Raw genomic sequence first — 22,500 nt, forward strand, 5'->3', positions numbered from 1 at the left:
TGTAGACATCCTCCCTTGTTTCCTTGGTTTGTATTTTCTGTTCACCCATGGCTGCTTTAATCACATCCACATCTCGCTGGGTAAACTGCAAACTCGTTTTTATCTCCTGTATTTCTCTGGTCATGTCGTCGAGTCTCTTGTTATTTGTCTCCATAAGTAGTTGCACAAAACCTTTGAAGTTATCTTGTTGTTGGCTCAACAGTGCGGTGTACATCTGCTTCTGCTGACTCAACATCTCTGTTACTTGCGCCGCTGAAATATAATCCTCTTCTGCTTCAACATCCTCATTCGCTTCTGATTTATTAGCTCTTTTCCCTCTTGGAGGCATTTTAATAGTTGTAGAATTTGTTCAAAGACTTGACAATGTAGAAGATGTGAAAAATCGTAGAACAGACAAGAGGAGCAGTGAAGACGTCATTAGATTTAGCCAGAAGGCTGTGGATTTGACTTAACTGTCAAATAATAGCAAATGTGGCATTTTTCATAATTGTTTGTGTTTGTTTGCAAATAACAAAACATGGAAAGCTCACCAAATGTGGAACACAATAGAACTGTTTCTCCAGTCTGGTCTGGTTTCATTATCCTCTATTTATCCTTTTAAGCCGAATGAAATAAGTGCAACTGGAAATGAAAACATTGTCCAAGCGAGGCAACAAATTTGTCTCTGAAATTTAATGCTTTCTTCGACCAAGCACAAAAGCAGCGCTGGGAATTATTTTGAATTAAATAAGAAAAATGATCGACACTATGTGGCATGATTTTGCTTATTCAGTGTGGCACAACTGTAGCCAGTGGCTCGAGGTAAAGCCTCAGTACAATTTACAGGCCTGGTATACAATCCACTGCTACATAAAGTGTGAGAATTATGTGTCTACATGCTTTTGCAGTATTGGTGAGGTTTAACTGGACTGTGTTTTCTGTTTGTCAATTTTTATTTCATTAATGCCCCTGGCTTTTTTTCACATAAATTTTATTCTTTTTTACATATATCACTGGGGACATCGATTATTTATAAAAAAAAAAAACAACAACAACTTCATTTTGATGATTTCTTAAAACATGACTATTTTATTGCTGTACTTTTACCACAGAACACCTGAATAACTTGTATTTGGTTCTGTAAATTTGTGTGTTAGAAGACCTGTCAATCAGTGTGGGAACAATGGCAGGTTCACTAATCTTTGGCAACCCTTTGGTTTACAATTGGATTATAGGTTGTGCTCTTCGCCCACCTCTACAATTAATATTCAGTGTTTGTTTGTTGAAGTGACATGATTAGTGTGTTACTGCTGTTTAGTCATGGATGTCAAGGACACAATCAGCAATACACAGACTCTATTCGGAACCCCTGAGCCTTGCCGTTTGTCATTACATAAGTGAAATCACAAGTCATTACTTTCAGGTAAAGGTAACCTCTGGCTGGGCGTGGGTGTTTTGGTTAGTGTAGTGGGCTAGCCTGGGGGTTAGTGTGTTGTTTATAGATCACATCCACATCTTCAGGCCTTTTGTTTTGTCTCATCTACAATGTTGAAGTGTATGAAAAATAGATAATGATCAAAAATATGGTAATCTGTGATGAAATACACACTAAAAGGCACCCTATGGACTGGCTAAATTGCTGGGTTGGGTGTGCATGAAAAAGACTCATGGCAAGATAGAGACAGTGAGGAGAAACTTTTACAGTGTGTGTGTGTGTGTGTGTGTGTGTGTGGGTGGGTGGGCGTGTATGCATGAGCCTGCAGACACCTGCTCCATTCTGCAGTGATGGCTCCCAGTGGGACACAGGCTCAGCTGCTGATCACTAGGCTCTCCCTGCAGCACTGGTGGCCAGCACACACACACACACCAACACACAGACATGTATATATACACACACACACACACACACACACATAGCTCTTCCAACAAATCTGAACCCTTCAGGTCACCCTTGCAGCGTCTCTCTGTGTTCCCTGTAACTGACACACCACATGTGCTTATATCAATGAAGCCATGACATAAGGTACACACACACACACACACACAACGCTGCACTGTCTGTGCTCATACAGTATGATGTTGTGTGTAAATTGTGTGACATGGTTCAAGTCTGATCCAGTTTGATATATGCTATAGGGATGATATGGATGAATAGCTTTTGTTCTATACCCTATAGCTAAAAAGCTTATCTAAATAGAGTACTGCAAACCTTCATATTATCTGATGCTGTAACCACAGTTAAAAAGGAAAAGGATAAAATATCAGAGCATATTTTGGCCTTCTCTTGATTTCACCTATTTTCCCACACAAACATGAAGATAGTAATTTTTAGCTTTCTGTCAGATTACTTCACATTGGTGAAACATAATACAACACCCACATTTGTTTTTGTCAGCCCTGTATTAATCATCTACCATTGTGCTAATCTCGGTATTTTGCACACATCTTCATCTCTCGGATTCTCTCTCTATGAGCATCTTTTCCCTCTGTGGCGTTGTTCAGACTGCTGCACCTGTCTGTGCTACTCTGACGGCAGGGTTGTGGAGCATAAATGAACTAATTTCCCGGATATAGAGAACACTGCAATCAAGGAACGGGGTAATGCTGCGAGTGGCAGATGGAAGGAGCTAATCATTGTTGTGAAATAGAGATGACCTCTATCTATCTCCTGGCTGCTAATACACCGCAGCTACGTACATTTACCAGCTACTATGCCACCCCGACCCCGACATTTACTTCTTCCTTCTTTGCCTGTTTGTTGATGTGGTGATGATGAACCTCTTCTGGCAGTTCTGAAATGCAACCCTCTTTTTTATGTTCAAACAGAAAAGATTGGAGTTGTCAAACAAAGCCTGGTGTCACATTGAGAACGGCAGCTGCCTGCAGTGGGTAATCAGTGCAGCTTTCTACAAATTAACAACATTCAGCTCTGAAACACGACGCACTGCAGGTTTTTAGATGTGGGCTTTTGAAAATTAGATCTCAGTAACTAAAATACGGAATAATTAGCAAATCAGTTTTTGCCCACATGTTCTCTTAATTTTGACTGAAATTGCCCGGTCATTGTAATGCTGTGAAGTGATACTGTGGAAGCTCATTTTAAATGCAGTTTAAATTTGATTAATTGCAAGCTGAATCTTTGTTCTATGTGCCTTGGTTATGATGTGCTCAGAATTTAATTCTTTGAATGGTCTTTTAAATGCACGACTGAGAACATGTGCACATGCCTAGAGAGACACATAGGCAAGACGTAGCACAGACACACTCTAAACAAACTGAATACACAGTGTTGCCAGGGGGAGTAATGGTAAACTTGGCTGCAGGCAAATAAAGTTGGAGGACAAAATCCACTAGCTATTATTCACTTATCAAAACAATAATTTATTGCAGCAGTGCATTAAATGGAAATATACAGTGACTGCTTATTTTTGAATGGCAACATTGTATAAACATTTTAGTGATTAATCAATAAAAGTAACTACACTAAATAAAGTATTGCTACGGTTATAGAATTGTATTTCCTTTCGATAGCACTGACATAAAAAAATGTGTTGCTGCTTTTGAGGCTTTACACAGCAAAGGCAACAGAATCTTCCAGCACATTTATCTAATGTATGCAAATGATCTCGCTGTGCTTAATGAAGGCACCATTAATCACCATAACGATGGTCTTTTTTAACCAGGGTAATCATGCGCGCACACATATACACAGGCATATGCACTTACACACACGCGCTCACTCGCCCACCCACACACAGGAACACGCCTCATCACCAGCAACACATTGATAACAAATGTGCAAAATCTCAAATTAGACCATTACCAACCCATTTTGCTAGAAATGCAAGGGTGTATGAGGACCTCATAGTCACTCAGTTATTAATAACAATGTTTTGAAACCATTTTGTCCTTTTGGACTTTTTTTGCCCCCTTCATTTATACTCTGTTTTGTTGAATTGTTAAATTAGTCATCTGGTCATCATGTTCCACCCTGGAATTGACTGGTTAAGTAATCCCCTCAAATTCCAATCTAATGAAAAGCCGATAACATGCATCAAAATATGTTGACACATCAATCATATTTCTATAATAAATTCAGCTAATTAGTTCCACTGTTTTTCCACAGTCCAGCAGCTTGATACAAACAGCAGAATGTTGTCAGCCTAAAACAGCAGTGAGCAACACAGTAATTGTATGTGTTGTATACGAACAGCAAAACAGTAACGAAACACTGGGCATCTTTGAACTCGTATAAGAATTCGAAGGAAAAACGGAGAATAATTTTTGAAGCCCAACTCCTCACAGATGCATTTTACTGCTTATCCTCTCAGTGCATTTGCATACAGTTGATGGAAACCCCTGGGTACAATCAGTAGCATGGCAGTGGGTTATGAAAGCTTCCGGGAGGCTCTGAGGTGTGGATCTGAGCCAGTTTGAAGGGGAGCCGAACCACTGAAGAGCACAGAGCGGATTAGAAACCCACAGCTTCTTGTCGCTTTAATGCAGCGAGTCAGGGATTTTCTTACAACGCTTTTGCCTAAATGCTCAGGTTTTTCTCATGCCCCTTTCCCTCTCTCATTCCCTTCCTCTTGAGGTAATCTTTTTATATGTAAATGTCAGAATAATGTTGACTCCAGTGCAAATTATCTATCTGCAGCTTTCCTGCTTTCTCCGCTAGTGTGTCACATGTTGACTGGAATTGAACTGGACTGATAGTTACGATCAAATTTCATTTGACCTGTACATCTTCCAGGGGTGCTGAAAAAATTTCTTCTCAAAGTTTTTATGTGAAGTTTTAACACGTTTGAACTGCGGCTGCACTGCTAAACGCCTCTTCATTAATTTACTGAGAAAGTCAATTCATCATCAAGGTGCAAATGCAAACATTAAATGCAAACACTGCAGATGCTAAGAGAATTCCTAAAATACAACAAGCATAACATGTATTTACTCACACATGCATCCACACACACAAACACCCCAAATTCCCTTGATAACAGTCTGAGTGGCAGAGGCTAAAGACAGTAGGCGTCTGTAATTGAACAAACACAACAATATAAATATTTACTAATACTATCCACTGGGGATACAGACAAAATCCCACAATTGATTTGTTCTCTTTCTGCTTGTTTGCTCGTTCACACATTACACAAAGATTCACACCGACTACCACTTTCCTCTTTTTATCCCTCTTTGCCTTTCCTTGGTATTACGCTTGCCTGTGTTCATTAAAGAGATGGATATATATTGTTCTATCTGTCTTCTTACCAGGGGTGACCTGTAGCCCATCTGGGCTGGCGATGACAGGAGATCCCTGGGAAATAGCGACGAGTGCGTCTCGGGGACGGAGCCCACGCCACTGGCTGCCAGTCCCGAGAGCTGCCCGTACCTCGCCATCATCTTGAGATGCTGCTCACAGAACACACACACTCATACACAGACACAAGAGGAGAGGGGAGGAGAGAGAGAGAGAGAGAGGAAAAAAGAGAGAAGGAAGGGGTGTGAGAGAAGAGATGGAAAACAGATACCAGCAGGTAGGAAGGGTGGGGAGAATAGTAAAGGAAACATGAGGAAAGAGGAGGTAGAGGGGGATTACAGAACACTTTGCTCTCACACAAATGCATGTGTGAACATACACACATACAGGCACTCGCACTTATAGACATACTGTATGTGCATGCGAAGGCGCACATACAATTTTAGCCCCGGGTGGGCAATTTCACAAGCAAGCCTATGTTTGATGGGTTTGATAGCTACCTTGGTTTGTTACAATAAGGGGATATAAAGTCTAGGCACTAGCTCTCCATTTATTATTACAAGCCAGGATGAGAGTGAGAAGCGTAGCAGTCCCGTTTTCTCCATACAGACCATTGTGCCGGGAAAAAAAAATACAGCTGCTGTTATCAATCATCCTTCTAGCCTTCTGGCTATGAGCATACAGAAGTGTAGAGACATGCACACACATGGACAAACACATGACAGAATGGTTGGCAGCAGACATACACTGGTGAGGTGTGGAGAAAGAAGCAAATCCAAATCTCTTTACCTCATTGCTCAACAAAGCGGCGTTGAGTGTTCGGCTTATTTCGAACATGTTCAGCTTCAGTGCTTTTTTCGTTCTGTCCTTTTATTTTAAATGTTCTTCAGTTCTTTGCTCCCCGTTTTCTACGGTTGGGAGTCAGTACCAGGAGCACAGAAAAGAAAAAAGAAAAATTAAATCAATTGGGGAAAAAAAGAGGGGGATACAAAAATCCTCTTAAATTTTCTGATTTTGGAGTTGTGATTTTTCAGTCTTCTCTGTTTTTTCTCTCTCTCTCTCTCTCTCTCTCTCCCCCTCCTGTTTGTTGATGCACCTCTGCTGGCTGTAGCTGTAGTGGTGGCGTTTTTGCCCAGGGTCTCCGCAAACGTCTAAAGAGTCAATATGCTGTTTTCTTTTTTTAAAATCTCCCAAGAGTCAGCACATTAAAACAGGCAGTCAGGCAGTTGGTGGGTCGGGCTGGCTGGCTCCCTTATCTGTCCCACGCACACTGGCTCATACAATACGCTCCGATCCTCACACTGCTCGCTAGCAGATTAGCCTGTCCCAAAACATAGCACTTAGTTTAAACTCCCCTCCCTTTTTTCTCTCTCTCTCGCTCTCTGTATCATTCCTTCTGGCTCTCTCCTTTGCTCTCCCTCCCTCTCTAGCTCCATCTCTCTCTGCATCACTCTCTCTCTCCCCCCATTGCTCACGCATTGATGCAGCTACAGTTCGCTGTCCTACCACAAGGTGGGAAGACTGTTCTAGCAACAGCGACACCATTGCTACCACAGCCCTTCCATTCCCTGCCACTCCTATCATTTAGATTTTTCTGTCTTCTCCTCTTTTCATGTGTCTGTAACACCCAGGTATGAAGGAACATTTGCACTAATAGTAGCTCTTACTCCAGGATAAATGAATTGTTAGGGGGTCTGAGGATTCCTACTCTTTATTTTTTGTTACCTTATTATGGCTTTCACAAAAACAAGATGAGTGTTCAAGTGTAGACAAGGGATATCAAAGGCTTCTGGGAAAGGAAATCATACACCTTGGCTGTGTTTTTGTGACAGGTACAAGTGAAATAATGGAATGCAATAAAACCTGTACATTATCAAGAGACCTCGAGAGAGTGGAAATGAAGCGTACCTCTCACTAATAGCTACCAGAGGGGGAAAAAGTGAGGGTTGGGCTGATGTGAGCATCAAGGTCAGGTGGTTGTCCTTTTCTTCAGCAGGGTGTGGCACAGAGATGACGAAGCAGCTAGTCACAGGGATGGCAGGAGATCCCAACTATGGAACAAATAAACAAGCAGAAAAAGATTAGAGAGAAGTGAGCCAAGAATATGACTCACTGCATTCTTGGATTCAGTCGATAACACCTGAGTAATGACTCACAATGTATTGTATCTGCATCTAGTGAAATGTAAAATAATGTCCAAATGTTTATGAAATTTAAGGCCGTGTTTATAGAAAATAAGAAAAAACAATTTTATGAAGGTATTGCTGCTGGAGTTGCTGGGAACATGATCATCTTACTCAATCTTAGTGGTGTCTAACTCGTATAGCGTCATCAGCGTGGCAAAGATTTATTCCTAGTGCTTTGAATGTGCTTTTTGCTGTCTTGGATCAGAGCATGGAATCTGCCAGTTAATAGCAGCCTATTGACACTGGACCATCTGTTTAGGTGGACACTGTTCAGCACATTGGAGAGAGGGAGGGAAAATGGGATGGAGAGACAGAGGAAATGACAGAAAAAGAGAGAAGAGTGGGTGATGATGATTCAATCAGAGAAGGGGTAACAGCGAGGTACAAAGCAGGGGAAGTGTTACTGTAGCTAGCTGTTTTAACAAATGTTTATGTCAGACAGGGAGAGGGAAATATGCAGAGACACACTTATCAAGAATGTGGCATATAATACTGTTTTAAATTAGTACATTTTCTCTTTTTACATCTTCATAAGCAGCAGGATATGTACTGTAAACAACATCATCACTCTGTTGCGGCACTGTTGTACTGTCTTGACTTCAGTTCCATTTAATTTTCCCTTCAGAAAAAGGACTGCTGGCCACATCCCTGTTCTATAAAGCTTGCTGTCTCTGGGGATGGCTGGTCAAGCAGAGCCCTGGGGGGGGATGGGGGGGCTGTCAGTTCCTCATCCAGAGTGAGGGCTGATTCCTCAGTCAGCTGCCTCTCAAGCCTTCCTCTCTGACCCAGACTCAGTCCCCTGAGCCCCCTGATTGCTGTCACCATAGTGATTCTCTGCGTACTGCTGGCTGGTGTCTGCAACTCCCCCTAAACACTACACCCTGCCTCTCCAAGTTGCTGTCACATGTACCCTGCGTTATTGCATGACTTCCTCCTTCACTGATGATGGACTTTGTGTGCGGATGCCCTTAGCTGAGCAGAGTAAAAAGGGTTTTCCTGTACTTGCTGGAATACAAAAATACCGATTTGCTACTCCAGCACACACAAACATACATCATAACTTTAGGCCGGAAACATAAACAAGAAATTCTTTGTGTCCGTTTATGTTTAGTTATGGTACTGAGCTACACGGATATACTTATTTGAAAATTTTACAGTTTAGAAGGAAGAGCATTTTTATGAAAGCATGACAAGTAAGACTGTTGTGCCAAAGCTACTGGTCCCCCAAGGGGTTTCTGAACCCGTTACTGTTCTGCATAGGAATGTGATGGCGCAGCGTGTCCTCCAGTCACTAGCAGAGCATGTCTAAAATGGCCACAGCTTCTTAAAGTTCCTGTAGACACTGTATTTAACTGTGATAGGGATGACTACATATGCAGAAATCATTGCACAGCTCAACAATGCTTTGATAGGCAGGCAGAAATATGCTCTCTAGAATGATAATTAAAATCTAAGAGGCCCTGGTGTGGATTGCAGTTTTCTTTCTAATTTTTCTGTTTTCCAGTGATAAATGTATTCATCATCATCATCATTATTGCTGCACTTTGCAGACACCATGACAACAAACATACTGCATACGTGCAGAGGGTTACTTGAGCAGAAAGAAGAGCAGTTACTGTTGAAACTGTTGCTTTTTTTTCTCCTTAATATGAAGCTGTAAAAGAACAGGACAACCATCAAGAAAAAAATATAACACTTTGGTACAGTATAACATGGCTTGTTGTCATATATTACATATAATCATAATAAGTCATTATTAGAGTCAACTACCAAATGTGAGCTTTGGCAGTTAGTTCAAGTTGCATACAATAGCTCAAGTGATCCAAATCTGGAAGAAACAAGCCAGCAACTTGTCATAAATTCAACTACTTGTATACAGTATCTCTATTTGATAAGAGCAGAGAAACAAGGGAAACATGTAGCATATCTAATTCATTTTGTCATGCTCCATAATTCAATTTTAGTCTCCGTCTTGAAAATGATTGATTGTACCACCCTAGACCTCTTTAATTGGCAAAGTGTTAAAGGAATTACATAGCATAGAGGACAGCTATTCAATTTTCAGTTTTAACGAAATATAACACAGTAGCTCTGTATTCTCCCCCTGCCATCTGAGAAATAATCAGTCTGACCTATCCTACGCAGCAGCCTGTTGATGCTTGCCATCAAATACAGAGCACACACAGAGAGAAAAATCATTGCCCTCTCCGTGGTCTTATTCATTTGGCCTGGTTACACACAGTTTATAACCTGAAAATTAGCAGCAGCCTGTATGCCTCTTGCTCCAGGGGTTGTGAGACTGCTCATTTGATGTACTTAATCAGGTGCAGCCTTTGTAATGGAAAAGGAATAGGGCCAGGCTTGATTGGCCTTGATGACATCTATGCTCCAATTGTCTAGAAAACCTCCAGCTTTAATCAATCTGCAGGATAATTCAGAATCTCTGGCTGCTGCCTGCAATGACTGACTTTTTTTCTGTGAAAGTATCATTAAAAATATGGCTGTAATAAAACTGAGGTGTGTACAATATACTAATTATAGTTTGCAGACAGACGAATGGGAGTCTTGTCTAGTGTTGCCTGCAGAAATGTGATTGTCAGAAATAGTTTGTTGTACACTGACTAATGATAATAATAATAATAATAATAATATATCTGTCATTTTTAAAAGTGTCTGTGAAACTGTGTTTCTAGAAAGCGACAATAGATGTACTATGTTTTTTTTTTTTAACCTAAGCCATGCTGACAGTCTGACACTTGGTATCATAAGTAGAGTGTTTAATAATTTCTACACTATGATCTATGTGCAGAAATCACCCTGAATATCAGTGTCTAGTGTTATTGTGGTATTTCTGTAGATTCATTCAGCAGCGGAACTGACCTTACCTATGTACTGCATAGCGGATGCCTTGTATGTCTGATAGGGCTGACAGCGTCTATCCCACCTACTCCTGCTCCGTTACCGGGGCAACACACAGTGAGCGTCGGCTGCTCTGTAACAGAATTGAGGGGAACATGGAGGAGAACACTGGTAGAGACGTCGAGACTGGTGTGTAAATATGAGCCGTGCCTTGCTTTCTCTTCATTACCATACAAGAAAAGGGAAGCGCACGGCGTCACGTTACCTGACAAATAATATGTGCATGTTTCTGGTTTGCTGCGCGTCTTTATATTGACGATAACGTGTAGTGTGCTAACCTTCTAGCTAGCAGGTGCACGGATGTAAACAAGTCCTGTCACCAGCATGTTTTGAGCTAGTCTTTTTGCTACAGACGTTAGACACCATACAACAAATTGTCTGCGTGCAGTGTACCTCACGGGAAGCCTTTACTGCTGGCATGTTAGTGTTAGTACCTTCACCGTACGTGCGAGCAGTGTATTGTCTATGAGTATCTAGCTGCTAGCTATGTTACCTGAGCAAGTCAGGGTTAGCTCATCCAGTCAACGGCTGTGTGGCTAATTAGCTATCTGAAATTATGCTTACTAACACTAATTGGTCTTTGTCTGTTGTCCTTCTAAAGCCATAATTCCTGAACATAAGCAGACTTATTATAAGTACCAGCATAGATTTGAACAAAAAATTAATTTACAAGTGTTACTTTGTAAGTCTTTGTACTTGACAAGTACAAAGACTAATAATAGACAAAGTCTTAAGTTTAAATTGCCCTGTTTGTAAAAATTTGAATAAATGGTTTTCCATGCAGCCTACTGTACCATATAGACTATAGTCCTCAGTCTCTCTACTGTGGTTATGCCTCATTAATATAAAAAATAGTAACTGGCGCTTTATTATGCATACACCCAAAAGTGCAGATGCTCTTGAAAGGTGTAGCATATCTTCTTTTAATTTAGCTTGAAGATATTTTTTGTTACTGTCACTGCACTGTTCTGACTAATTTCATCAGAATTGTTGTTTCAGTTAGTTTCAAGTAGGTGAAAAGCCTTTTGGAGGTCAAGGCAAAATCAGCACATATTATATTAAAGATAGATTATTAACAATCCTCTTTAAATGTATTAGCATGTTCACAAAAAGCAACAGTTTGTGTTTCAGACAAAGAAATAGTTTTTTAATCTTTATATACTTTGTTATTTATTTGTGTTGCTCTGTTTTGCTTTTTTGATTAAATGATGTTTTGTTTATAGCTGACAAGGTTGACAAAACTCTTTAGCCCTAATTTGTGCTTAATGGTGACATAAGTCTTTGCATGACTGCATATGGTTTCATTTTAAGGTCAACAGTCTAGGATTCCTTTTAAATGAACATAGAAGAATATTTTCACACAGCACATTTTAATAAAGGAAGACTAAACTTTGATGCATATTGCACTTGTTTTTCAGGCAGTGAAACTGGAGGAGAGGATGCCTTGGTGGGGAATGTGAACAAACTGATGGTGAGCCCTCCAGGGTACTCAGGAGCTCCCCGAAAAGGACATCTGGTTTTTGATGCTTGCTTTGAGAGTGGTGAGTAGTCATTAAGTACTTGGAAAAATGCTATATCATAAAAAAAGGTGTGTGTTAAAGTGGTAATCTATGATATTATTTATATTTTCGTTTCATGTTGGTGGAGTCCTTATTTGAATTTGAATGTCACTGCTATGGTCAGTGGTAGCTGCAAATAATTACAAACCCCAGTGCAAGATTTTGTGGTGCAAACACTCTAAAGAGGTGGATATGTTATCGAGTATGTTGGATTTAATAGATCAGGCTTCACCTTGTCAGACACAAAATTGAATCAGCATATAAGTGATTGAGTGTAACTACTAACAATCCTATGCATGTTTCAAAATCTGGAAAAAACCCAGGGAATGACAGTATTGTCAGAAATGCCCTGGAAAACACCGAGTAAATTCTGGGAATGCTTTGTAATCAGTGATATAGTGGTAAGAAAAGGTAAGTGAACCATTGGGAATTACCTGATTTTCTACATGTTTTGGTCATTAAATGTATAGACATGTGTGGACGGCTCTCTGAGCTCATCACTTACTTTCGGTTGTTATTAGCTTAAGCACATTGTGTTTGTCTATATTTGTGACTTAGATGATGACCGAATGACATTTTATGACTAAACCTTGTAGAAAACCAGGTAATCCCCAGTGGTTTACTTCTTACTTTCTATTTTCACTGTATTGGCTATTTTGTAGTATGTATTGTGAAATATTTGATCCGCCATCCCTAGTAGGCTAGTGGTTAAATGGCTCTCGCCGCTGCGCCCTGGGTTTGAATCAGGGTTGCGTCAGGAAGGGCATCCGGCGTAAAACACATGCCAAATGTCAACATGCGAGTCGTTAGTGTGACGATTTGCTGTGGCGACCCCTAAACGGGAAAAGCTGAAAGTGACTTTATTGTGAAATATTTGATCCAATTTGAAATAAACCAAAAAAGTGATTCCATATCCCTTTTCATGCAAATAATGCTGGCACCTTAACTGTTCTCTCAGTCAGACACGCAGTTATTTTTACACATCACCCAAATTCATGATTGCTGTATAATTTCACAGCCTCAGTTTTGTCTGCGCTTTGCACATCATAGTGCAGACTCACAAGTAGAATCCATCCCATTTTATCAGTAGCTGACACAGAAACTCAGACACTGTTTTGTTTAATCAAAACAGGATTTTTATAATACCACATACTCTGGCCTAAAATTTTGACCAAACACATTCAGCTTGATCAAAATACAGCAGATAGAATCCTCACTTCATCTAGATGATCAAATAAATTTCATGGCATTACACAAACTTTAGCCTTATTGCACTGACTGCCTATTCAAACTGGAGCTAACAATAAGGTCCTTGTTTTGAATTTAAAATCTGTGTATGGATTAGCATCTTATTTATCCAACCTTATCAGGTTATATGTTCCAGTCAGCAATCGCTGTTCATTAGATGTGAAATATTTATATAGTCTGAGAACAAACAAGAAATCAATTGTAAATAGAGCTTCCGTATATGCCAGGTTTTGTATCTTTGACACGCTCTTCTACTCTCACTACCCACCAGCTCTGCTAATGCCATTCACATTTTCAAAGCACGACATAAATCCAAACTAATACTACTTCTAGTAATGGCATACTACTCACAATAATAATACTAGCATTAAATATAATAAAGTATATAGAAGCTTTAATATAAGAAAACAACATTTAAGTGCTTTATATTAATAATCGGGCAACAATTTCAGGTGAACAGGTGAAACAGGCTCCCAGAATCTTCAGCAATGCTTATTGTGACTATTACAGACCACCATGCTGGAGCAATGTAATAGTTACAATAAGCCTTGCTCCAGCATGGTGGTCTGAAGGTTAGAAAAGCGAGCTTGTGGTTCAGTACTTGGACTGGCAGGATTAAGTCTGGGTGGGACAAGTGAAAAAGCAATGCTTACCCATCTCTCATCAACACCTCCATAGTCTTAAACCCACCTGCTCCAGGGGAGCTACTCAGTGGCCAGCAGGTCAGGCTGTGGTTGCACTGTGCGCCTTCTAGGTGAAAGTGTGTGAATGCGAGCAGGGCGTTCCTGTAAAGGAGATGTGATAAAAAAGGCAGATCCAGTGTACATGAGTTTCTGAGGTTTTGGTATAAGAATCAGAATCACCTTTAATGGCCAAGTATGTTTGAACATACCAGGAATTTGACCCCGATACAGAGGCTCTCTGTTTTTGTAAGGCAACAGGAAATAGAAAATAACAATGAGAATAAAAATAAAGAATACAACAATTTAAATAAACTGTGTGCATTCAAATAGGAAATATGTGCAATCAAAAATAGGAATTAAATCAGAGGAATAGAGAGACAGTATTTATAAATCTATGTACACATACAGTACATACATTATGGCAGAAGAGCTTTTAGACTGGTATATACAATAGTTATATTTACAGTTCATTGCACTGGGGTGATTGCTGTGTCCTGCCATACAGTCATGGATTAACTGTTCATCAGAGTGGTGGCATGGGGGAAGAAACTGTCTCTGAGAATGTCTGAGCTTTTGGTATTGCAAGCAACTGTGAATCTGTGGTTGTGCAAGCTTTGTCAGGGACATGATATACAGTATATTGGCAACAGGATTGTCTAGGTCAAGGTCATATGAAGATTTATAGACAAGTGCTTGGACCTTGAAATATTTATTATGAGTAATTAGACATCAGTGCAGCCTGTTTTTATCTTGGCAGGTACAGGGTATAGTAACTGTTCATTTACTCATCTTCAATTACAGCACATTGTCTTTCTTTTGTTGGAAGTAGGCGTACAGTAAAATATTAGTTAATATGCTCTGGAATCTTTTGTTAATGGCATTTGTTTGGACATATTTCCTGTCAGCTGAATGGCATGACAATGAAAATAAAGTACTTTCTCACCACTGTCAAAATCAGTCAGTTAGACCAACACAGAGGCACACACTCAAGCACACAAATAGGCAGAGTAAATCGGTGAATCAGCGGCTCTCTCTGGGACTGAATCTCTGTGTGGAGATTAGGTTCAGATGGCACTCAGATTTCATATTTCCACAGACAGGCCCATTTTGGTTTCTGCAGACGGAGATGAGTTTTAACTTTAGCCTGTTTACTTTTAGATATCTGACCTCGGTGTCATTGTTGTTCTCCAAAGTAAATTTTTACTGTTATGTTACTGATACGCTTGGTATCCAAAGTGTTACAGGTAAGCCAATCACATACTGTATGTGTAATTCAAGTTTTTGTACAGTTATCACATGACCTAGGCCTATTACTTATTCATTCACAGGAGATATAAAGGGCTATATTGTACAGGGAGAAATAAGGATATGGGAAACCTAAACCGGGAAACCTAATCCACAGTTTTGTACACAGTTTTGAGGCATGTGATGATGACTGCATAAATATAGCACCGGTGCATACAGATTTAAACATGTTACTTTAGGAGGACTATCAGTGCTATCAGTGACTGATTGGCCTTGTTATAAATTTGCCTTTTCCCCCAAATGACATGGCCAGAGGAGCACAGACATTGATTAATGGGCAATGAGAGCCCACACTGAGATCAGCTAACATACCATTGTTTCAGGCTCCGGATGTATCTCCTGAATGATTTATGGATGATATTAATCTCTTTTTAGAAAATGCATTACAAAAGTTAGAATGGGGGATGAATTAATGTTTGCCAGCTAATGTCAGTTTAATCCCCTGTTGTGTTTTCATTTAACTACCAACATCAGCATCTTAATTTTGTCATAATATGATGATATTCACTACCTCTATAAAACATACACAATACCACTGTTTGTATTTTGTTGTTTGGCAGCTAGTTTAATTGACATTTAATGAAATGAATAGTTGAAATTCTTACTGAATATGCATGGGGATCTTAACAACCACATTTTGTGTTGTAGCTTTATAAAACAACGTATTTTAAATGATTTAATAGGATCGTATGAAATCTTAATATAATAATATTAATTATTAAACAGGTAATTCTGCAAGGAAAACTAGCACCTGTATTTTTATTCACTATTTTTAAATTAAAACAGTTGCTAAGCTATTTTGTGCACACTTCAGCTGCTTTGTACGGCATATACTTAAGATAATACTAGTAATTTTTGGTCAAGTCCTTTGATTAAAAGCTTGAATTTGATGTATGCTGTGCCAGAAAAGAGCAGCTACACTTACATTTTTAGAAGTGAACAAGGTCTGTTTCACTACAGAGCGAGGATTTTAAAAAACACAAGATTTCAAGGTTCACCCACCTAGTAGCCTGTCACACTGTGTTTACAATAGATTTAGTACCCGTATTCTCACTTGATAAGGCAGCATACATACCCCAAGTGTCAGTAAAGCTTTTAAAATGAGATGCTGTTTTTCATACAGTACATTCTGCCTGGTATATGCGATACCAATGACAGGAAGGCAATTGGAGAGTAGGGTGTCCACGTGTATTGCTTGTTGCACAGGCATGTATATTTCTCAAAGCTATTGAAATGGTCTTTCATGACAGCCTATGTCTATTTTACTCCTCTCAAACCAGACTGAATGGCTCAAACACGGTATTTCAAGCAGATATTTTCATTTGAAATTTATGCAAACCGTTAACTCAGTTAGGCTTTGTGCCTGACTCTTTTTCCTTCCTTTGGATGGCAGCTGTTTGTAGCCCATGTACATTTTCATAAAGCACAGATTTTATTTTGTTACATTAATATAGCACAGAATAAAATCTAATTGGTTTATTAAAATAGACACTGGTTATGTGAGTTGTTTGCCAAAGGTATAAAACCTCATTTACATTTAGATGAGGCTTAATTCACTTTGTTGTCAGCCCTATGCTGATCAAGTCAGTGATGGCTTACAGATTTACATACAGTAGGTGTCTCAGCCAACAGGTCCTCTGACACAGAGTCATCCTAAGCCATTACAAGCCTTTTCAGCATTAAGCTTATAGAGAACATTCAATATTATGATCACCTTGGCCTTGCACTGTGGTACAGTAGAATTTCAACATTATGACTATATATTTAAAACATCATTGCAATATGCACATTTTGCTAATCGAGGTCATCTTTTTATGCTACTTAGGAAACTGTAAAATCACAGTAAAAAAAACAAACATTTTGTTAATCTGTAAACATTAGGTCTCGGTCTGTTGTTGTGTGTCAAGAGACAGAGATTCATGGAAGTGATAAGAAAAGCCTAATTGTCTTTTTTTTTTCTTTTAAAGAGTGAAATCTAAATGACATTCTTATCTTGTCTTGTCACATTTGTTTCGTCTCACGCTCCAGCTGTTGACATTTTAGCTTAAGTCCCAAATTCTTTTGTGAATGCATCCTCACAGTGTCGCTGGCAAAAGTACCATCTGTCTCTACAAAGGATGACACAGACAGTGTGGGCATATTGTTTTACTGCACCTCTGGGCCGTGCACCAAATGTAATTAAGCACTCATTGATTAGTCAGACTAATGTCTGCTGACAGTGACTTGCATGGTCAAAGATATTCCTCAGGGGTGACAAGTGTTTAATGGGGTCCACTGATAAGCACAACTCATAGACTCATCTAACTTTACAATCACTTCATTCAATACAATCCAACTTATAGGGCAGACTATAGGACCCAAATAATCATGGACTTTTGTTTATCTGAGTTATTAACATTTGTTTCTTGTTACATCATATGTTAAACTGAGTATTAAATAAGCCCAGACAAAATATACACTGAATGAAGGATGTGCTGATTGAACATTTTGACAAAAGATGTGGATGAACAAAATCCACTGATTCACAGCTTATGAATGTTTTATCTGATGGATCTACTGTACACACCAACATAACATGTGCTTAGGGACCAGTGCCATTTTCTGTTATACTTTGTCAGATGTCTTTGAAAGAAAAATACAGTGTGAGCGTTTTATGTTTAAAGATTATGCTACAGAGAGATTCAATGTTTTTTGTTTGACCATGGCTAATTAGGCAGTATAGTGTCTCACAAGCGAGTGTCAAGTTTTAACTTTTAAGTTTCAAGCAAGTCCCAGGTTGCTGTGGTGACAATCAGGCAAGTCAAGTCGAATGCCTAATGTAAGACAAGCGAGTTTCAAGTCAAGTCATGCAAAATTCTGATGGTCTGATAATGTTATGGGAATATCATGTATTTAAGTGAAATGGCCCCCCAGCCCATACCCCCCCCGATGCCATGCCGGTCATGGCTATCAGAAACTCTTCTCAGTAAATTGCATAATTCATTCAAAGCCAAGTCTAACAGCTTAAACCTAACGTTAGCTTTTCTAGCTAACCCTTAATCACCCAGTAATTTAGCTAAAGTACACATTAATTTATTTAGCTGTCTCTGTGAGTTTTGTAGTGACAGATGAAGTTGGATGTTGTGGTGGTTGTGTCACTGTTTTTTGCACTGCAGACTTTGCACACAACTGTTCAATTCTTACTACTGCCAATGACAACAATACTTGAATCCAAATTTTATTGTTTTTGGATTAGGCCCCTCCCTGACAGCTGCACTATGGAACCTGTGTTACCCTTCAAGTCATGGATAGCAAGTCAAAGACAAGTCAAGTCTGGTGTTAGTCAAGCAAGTCTCAAGTCCTCAAATTTGCAACTTAAAGCTGCATTAACTAAGATTTAGCACAAATTTGGATTAATAAATGTGTCTAGAAGTGTTGGCTCCCTGCTGTACTAAACCCCCCATCCCCCACCTCACTCTGGTATCTTCAGAGCTAGTTCTTTGTGGCCATTGTTGTTAAAATCTGCACTGCACTTCTTCCATGCCCCCGGGGATCTGAGGTCATAAGACACATTTTCAAACTAGAATGGCTCATTTCAAAGATGGACCACAGAGGCTCCCTGTACAGGTACAACCCAGGATGGGAGTGGACCTGTTAGACCCACAGGGCCATGTTCTGTAGCACAGAAAGAGTGCAACAAAGAATGAGGCAAAACCAGAGTTAACATCAGTTTAGCATGTTGGAGCACTAAAAGCATCCAGAGGACTAACCTTTGCTCAGGATTTGGTCCAGTTTATGTCAGACATAACACTACAATCCATGTAGCATTTTAGTGAGAAGTTGTTCAAATTTACACCATCAGCACAACTAGAAAAGTGGGGAGTTTGTTCAACTATCAAAGTGTAACATGAAATTTTTTGTTTCACATACAACTCATGGTTGTATGTCAAGTATGTAACATTGAAAGCAATGCGAAAACATTCCTCTGTATAATTTCCTTGTGTTACTGCAGATACATTTTCTGCAAACAGCGTTAGACATACTGTACATATTTATATCACTAAAATGTAAACCTCTTTATTTGACATTGTGTCACTGCAATGCCACCAAAAACCTATGGCTTCTATGGGCTCTCTATTCTGTATACATTAGTTCTGGAGCCGGTTATTACTGCTGCGCTACCTGACTGCTACAACTCTCTCTGGCTGTCATGACCACATATGACCTAGTTTCAGAGACAGGGTAGGAGGGGCAATGAGGAGCTGAGGGAGAGAAGGAGGGAATGCTGCTTGAGTTAGTTTTGACTGTCACTTTGCTCTTAACGGTCAAAAATTAGAGGGAGAAGTTAGTTAATGCAGCTTTAATTTTAACTGAAGTCAAGTCATGTGACCTGAGTCCCCTACCTCTAATGAGTCAGAGGAGTGAGTGCTCACCATTGGTCAAATAATCATCACAGTATAAGTCAAAAGTAGGGTGATGTTAATCATGTACGACACAGTGTCTAAGTTAGGGCTTCCACTTCTGATATTGTAGATTCTATGGAATCTCTCAAGCGCTTCATGGATTTTCTCTTCAGATTTTAAATCACCTCTCAGTGATGATAATTGATGAAGAAATATTGTCTGTGCTGTTGAGATAAAGAAAAAAAAACAGAAAATAATGTCTACAGATAAGTAATGAGGATAAATGTAGAAGAAAATGTTTTCACTGTTCACTGCTAATGAAGGTTTTGTTGTTTTCGCTTTTGCTATTTCCTTTAATTTTCTGTTTCTTCTAACACCGAATGCTATATTTAATCTGTCTGGCCTTATCTTCTCCCAGATATTGTTGTGTTGCAGTTGAAAAAATGACCGATCAGAGTTGGAGCCAAAGCAAAATTTACAATGCCAAAAGACAGAAACAGAGTAAGAGAGACATTGTTGAGAATAAAAAGAAATAAGGAAATAAAAAGAAAAAGAATACTATGATCACAGGGTCTCAGAGGTCAGTGGCTGGTTCTCTGGTGATATTGGGGTGAGAAGGCACTCAAGCTTGTCAGAAGATATTTATATACTCCAGAGTGCTCCATGAATCAGGATAGTTGAGTTTTCATTGATTAAAGAAGAGGGAAACGTTTTTATAATCAAGGCAGATGCTCAGAATTAGTGGCTTGGAGAGGCCTGAGCTTGCCGCAGTACACAGCTCTCTGCCTTGCCTTCTTCTCTGATGAAACAACCCAGAAGTAGAGGCATTACACAAATGAAAAGACATATCTTTGTTTAGTGAACAAAATTTAGAAATGTTATGACACTAATCTTCTGTTACATAGGATTGTGTTTTTTTGCAGTCATATGGCTTTTTGATGGTTCTGTTTTCTTTCTTTTTTTAACTACTTAATGTTTATTTGCTTGTCTGTCAGTTTCTGTGTCTGGGTCACTGGCACCTGCATCGTGTGTGTGTGATGATGCTTCAGTTTTTGAATGTAACCATATTTTTTGTGGCACTCACTGACCTTAGATTGCTCTAACTCTTATGGGATTTCCAAAAGAAGATCTATTCGTCTGAGTAGGAGGGAGTGCTCCTGACATCTGATGTATTGAGAGGCACTCCCAGTCTCTCTGTCTCTCTTACATGTCCTTGGCAGCAGAGAAGCTTCACTGCTCAAACCACTAAATGGCCTCTCCAGTTTTCCCTTTTAGCAGTTTTCTCTCCTCTTTCTTTAAAGTCAGGGGCAGAGTATGAAGATTAATCTGACTTTCTGGTGGTCTTTGTCAACACATTTGCTTTTGATTTATGCTATTTATTGGCCATTTAAAGATTATTCCTTATTACAATAGTGCTTTTATGCCTTTGCACTGGCGATAGCTGTGGCTGGAGGCATGTTTTCAGGTTGTCTGTATGTCTGTCTGTCCGGCAGTGTTGTAGTGCTCGAGTCCAGGACTCGGACATGAGTCCAACTCGAGTCCAGATTTTAAGGATTTGTGACTTGGAGCTAGTTCCATATATCAATTATTTAAATAAAAATGAAAGAGTTTTTTTTTTCCAAATGTGGAACAAATGTCCACTTGGACTCAGGGATGAACTGAGATTTTGGTAGTCTAAGTGTAAATTTGGCTGGTCGGAGAAGGCATACAGCCGCGAAGCGGTAATTCTCAACAGCATTCTTGTTATTTTTTCTTTATTTTAATTTGCACGTTTGAGCAGAACAAACACTCCAAAGGTGGTCAATCAGAGAATCATCATAACTACAGATGACAAATGTCTGCCTTTTTCACATGGCTTCATGGAGGCTTGACAGAGTGTGCTATGGGAGGTGAGAAGTGATATCAGCAGGTTTGCATGAAATGCAGAGCAAATGAAACAGAGTGATAATCCTGTCTGACATTCGGGCCTGTTGCATATGGTCTTGTCTAATCACTGAGTGAACACATTGACTCAGTTGTGCTGGTTGGACATGCCTTCTCTGCCAGGAAGTAGTACAAACAACCTCAATGTTTTGTAAGTTAATTGTTGATGGCTCCGATATGAGCTATACTTCGGAGACCCAGCCATCACCTCATCTTCTCAAAATGTCACCAAATGCTAGAAGCAGCGAGATGTTTTGGAAACTTTGGGTAATGAAAGGATTTATTATCAACTATATACATGGTGTGGCTGTGAGATTTGCAAAGGTTGAGGGGAAGACTGTTCACATACTGGATATTATAAAAATATCCTATTTGTAAAATGCAATCTGACATTTTTGTTCCTTAATTGGTATTGAAAGATGTGGTGTGGCACCAACAGGTTTAACTTGGTTCTTTATAAGTTCTAGCTTAAGGCTATTTTGTGTTCTAAATGTATTTTGGAGCATCACTATTCACTGGCTCTGGGCCTGCCTCTAGCATCTTGATACAAGTGTGTCGCATTGTAAGCGCAAATTACTGCGACCAGATTTCTGAAATGCAAACGTGGTGCTTGCACACAAGGCTCCAGTGATTCATCCAGTAATTCATTTCCAAGCAATTTCTGATGCCATAAACACAGTTTCAGAGCAGACGTCTCATTTTTCATCCTAGGCAAGATTGTACAGTTTGGGAAAATGGCAAGGATTTGTAATGCTTTACCAGTTCATGTTTTTCAAGCGGCCTGTGTTTATTCTTCTGATTTATTTAGAAAACCTCTCACTGAGATGAGCTTCATTGATGTGCCAGGGTTTGTTTGATAACAAAAATTCATGTACAGAATATGCTTATACAGTGAAGGGTAAAATACTGACAGGAGCAGAATTTGATGGGATATATTTTGGTCTAAATCCAAGCAGCTATCTTGTAGGTATATTGCTCAAAGTAAACAGTATTGAAATTCACTCCTTGGGGGCAAATACTGTTATCAGGGTTTTTTTTTTCTCTGGGAGCATTTCAAAC

General features: G+C 39.5%; 2 protein-coding genes across 10 annotated transcripts in view; one reads left to right on the forward strand and one right to left on the reverse strand.

Annotated features, from left to right (window-relative positions):
• Nucleotides 1-10,400, reverse strand: part of elavl4 (ELAV like neuron-specific RNA binding protein 4) — an 81,932-nt gene extending 71,532 nt beyond the window's left edge. For 3 of the 9 annotated variants that reach the window (XM_020613023.1, XM_020613022.1, XM_020613020.1), the window contains exons 1-2: nucleotides 6,026-6,614; nucleotides 5,248-5,388 (exon numbers count right to left, since the gene is read on the reverse strand). In XM_020613023.1, coding sequence (XP_020468679.1) covers nucleotides 5,248-5,388; nucleotides 6,026-6,073 — 189 coding nt within the window. In that variant the 5' untranslated portion in view covers nucleotides 6,074-6,614. Of the gene's footprint in view, nucleotides 1-5,247; nucleotides 5,389-6,025; nucleotides 6,616-7,144; nucleotides 7,288-10,307 lie in introns of those variants that run through there. The other 6 variants (XM_020613031.1, XM_020613030.1, XM_020613024.1 and 3 more) reach the window with 6 other exon arrangements.
• The window catches only part of agbl4 (AGBL carboxypeptidase 4), a 297,544-nt gene continuing 285,352 nt past the window's right edge, over nucleotides 10,309-22,500 (forward strand). Inside the window, exons 1-2 of the mRNA XM_020613018.1 lie at nucleotides 10,309-10,470; nucleotides 11,760-11,882. Coding sequence (XP_020468674.1) covers nucleotides 10,326-10,470; nucleotides 11,760-11,882 — 268 coding nt within the window. The 5' untranslated portion in view covers nucleotides 10,309-10,325. The remainder of the gene's footprint in view (nucleotides 10,471-11,759; nucleotides 11,883-22,500) is intronic.

The sequence above is a fragment of the Monopterus albus genome, unplaced genomic scaffold (assembly GCF_001952655.1).
Source record: "Monopterus albus unplaced genomic scaffold, M_albus_1.0 scaffold129.1, whole genome shotgun sequence".
Classification (NCBI taxonomy): Eukaryota; Metazoa; Chordata; class Actinopteri; order Synbranchiformes; family Synbranchidae; genus Monopterus; species Monopterus albus.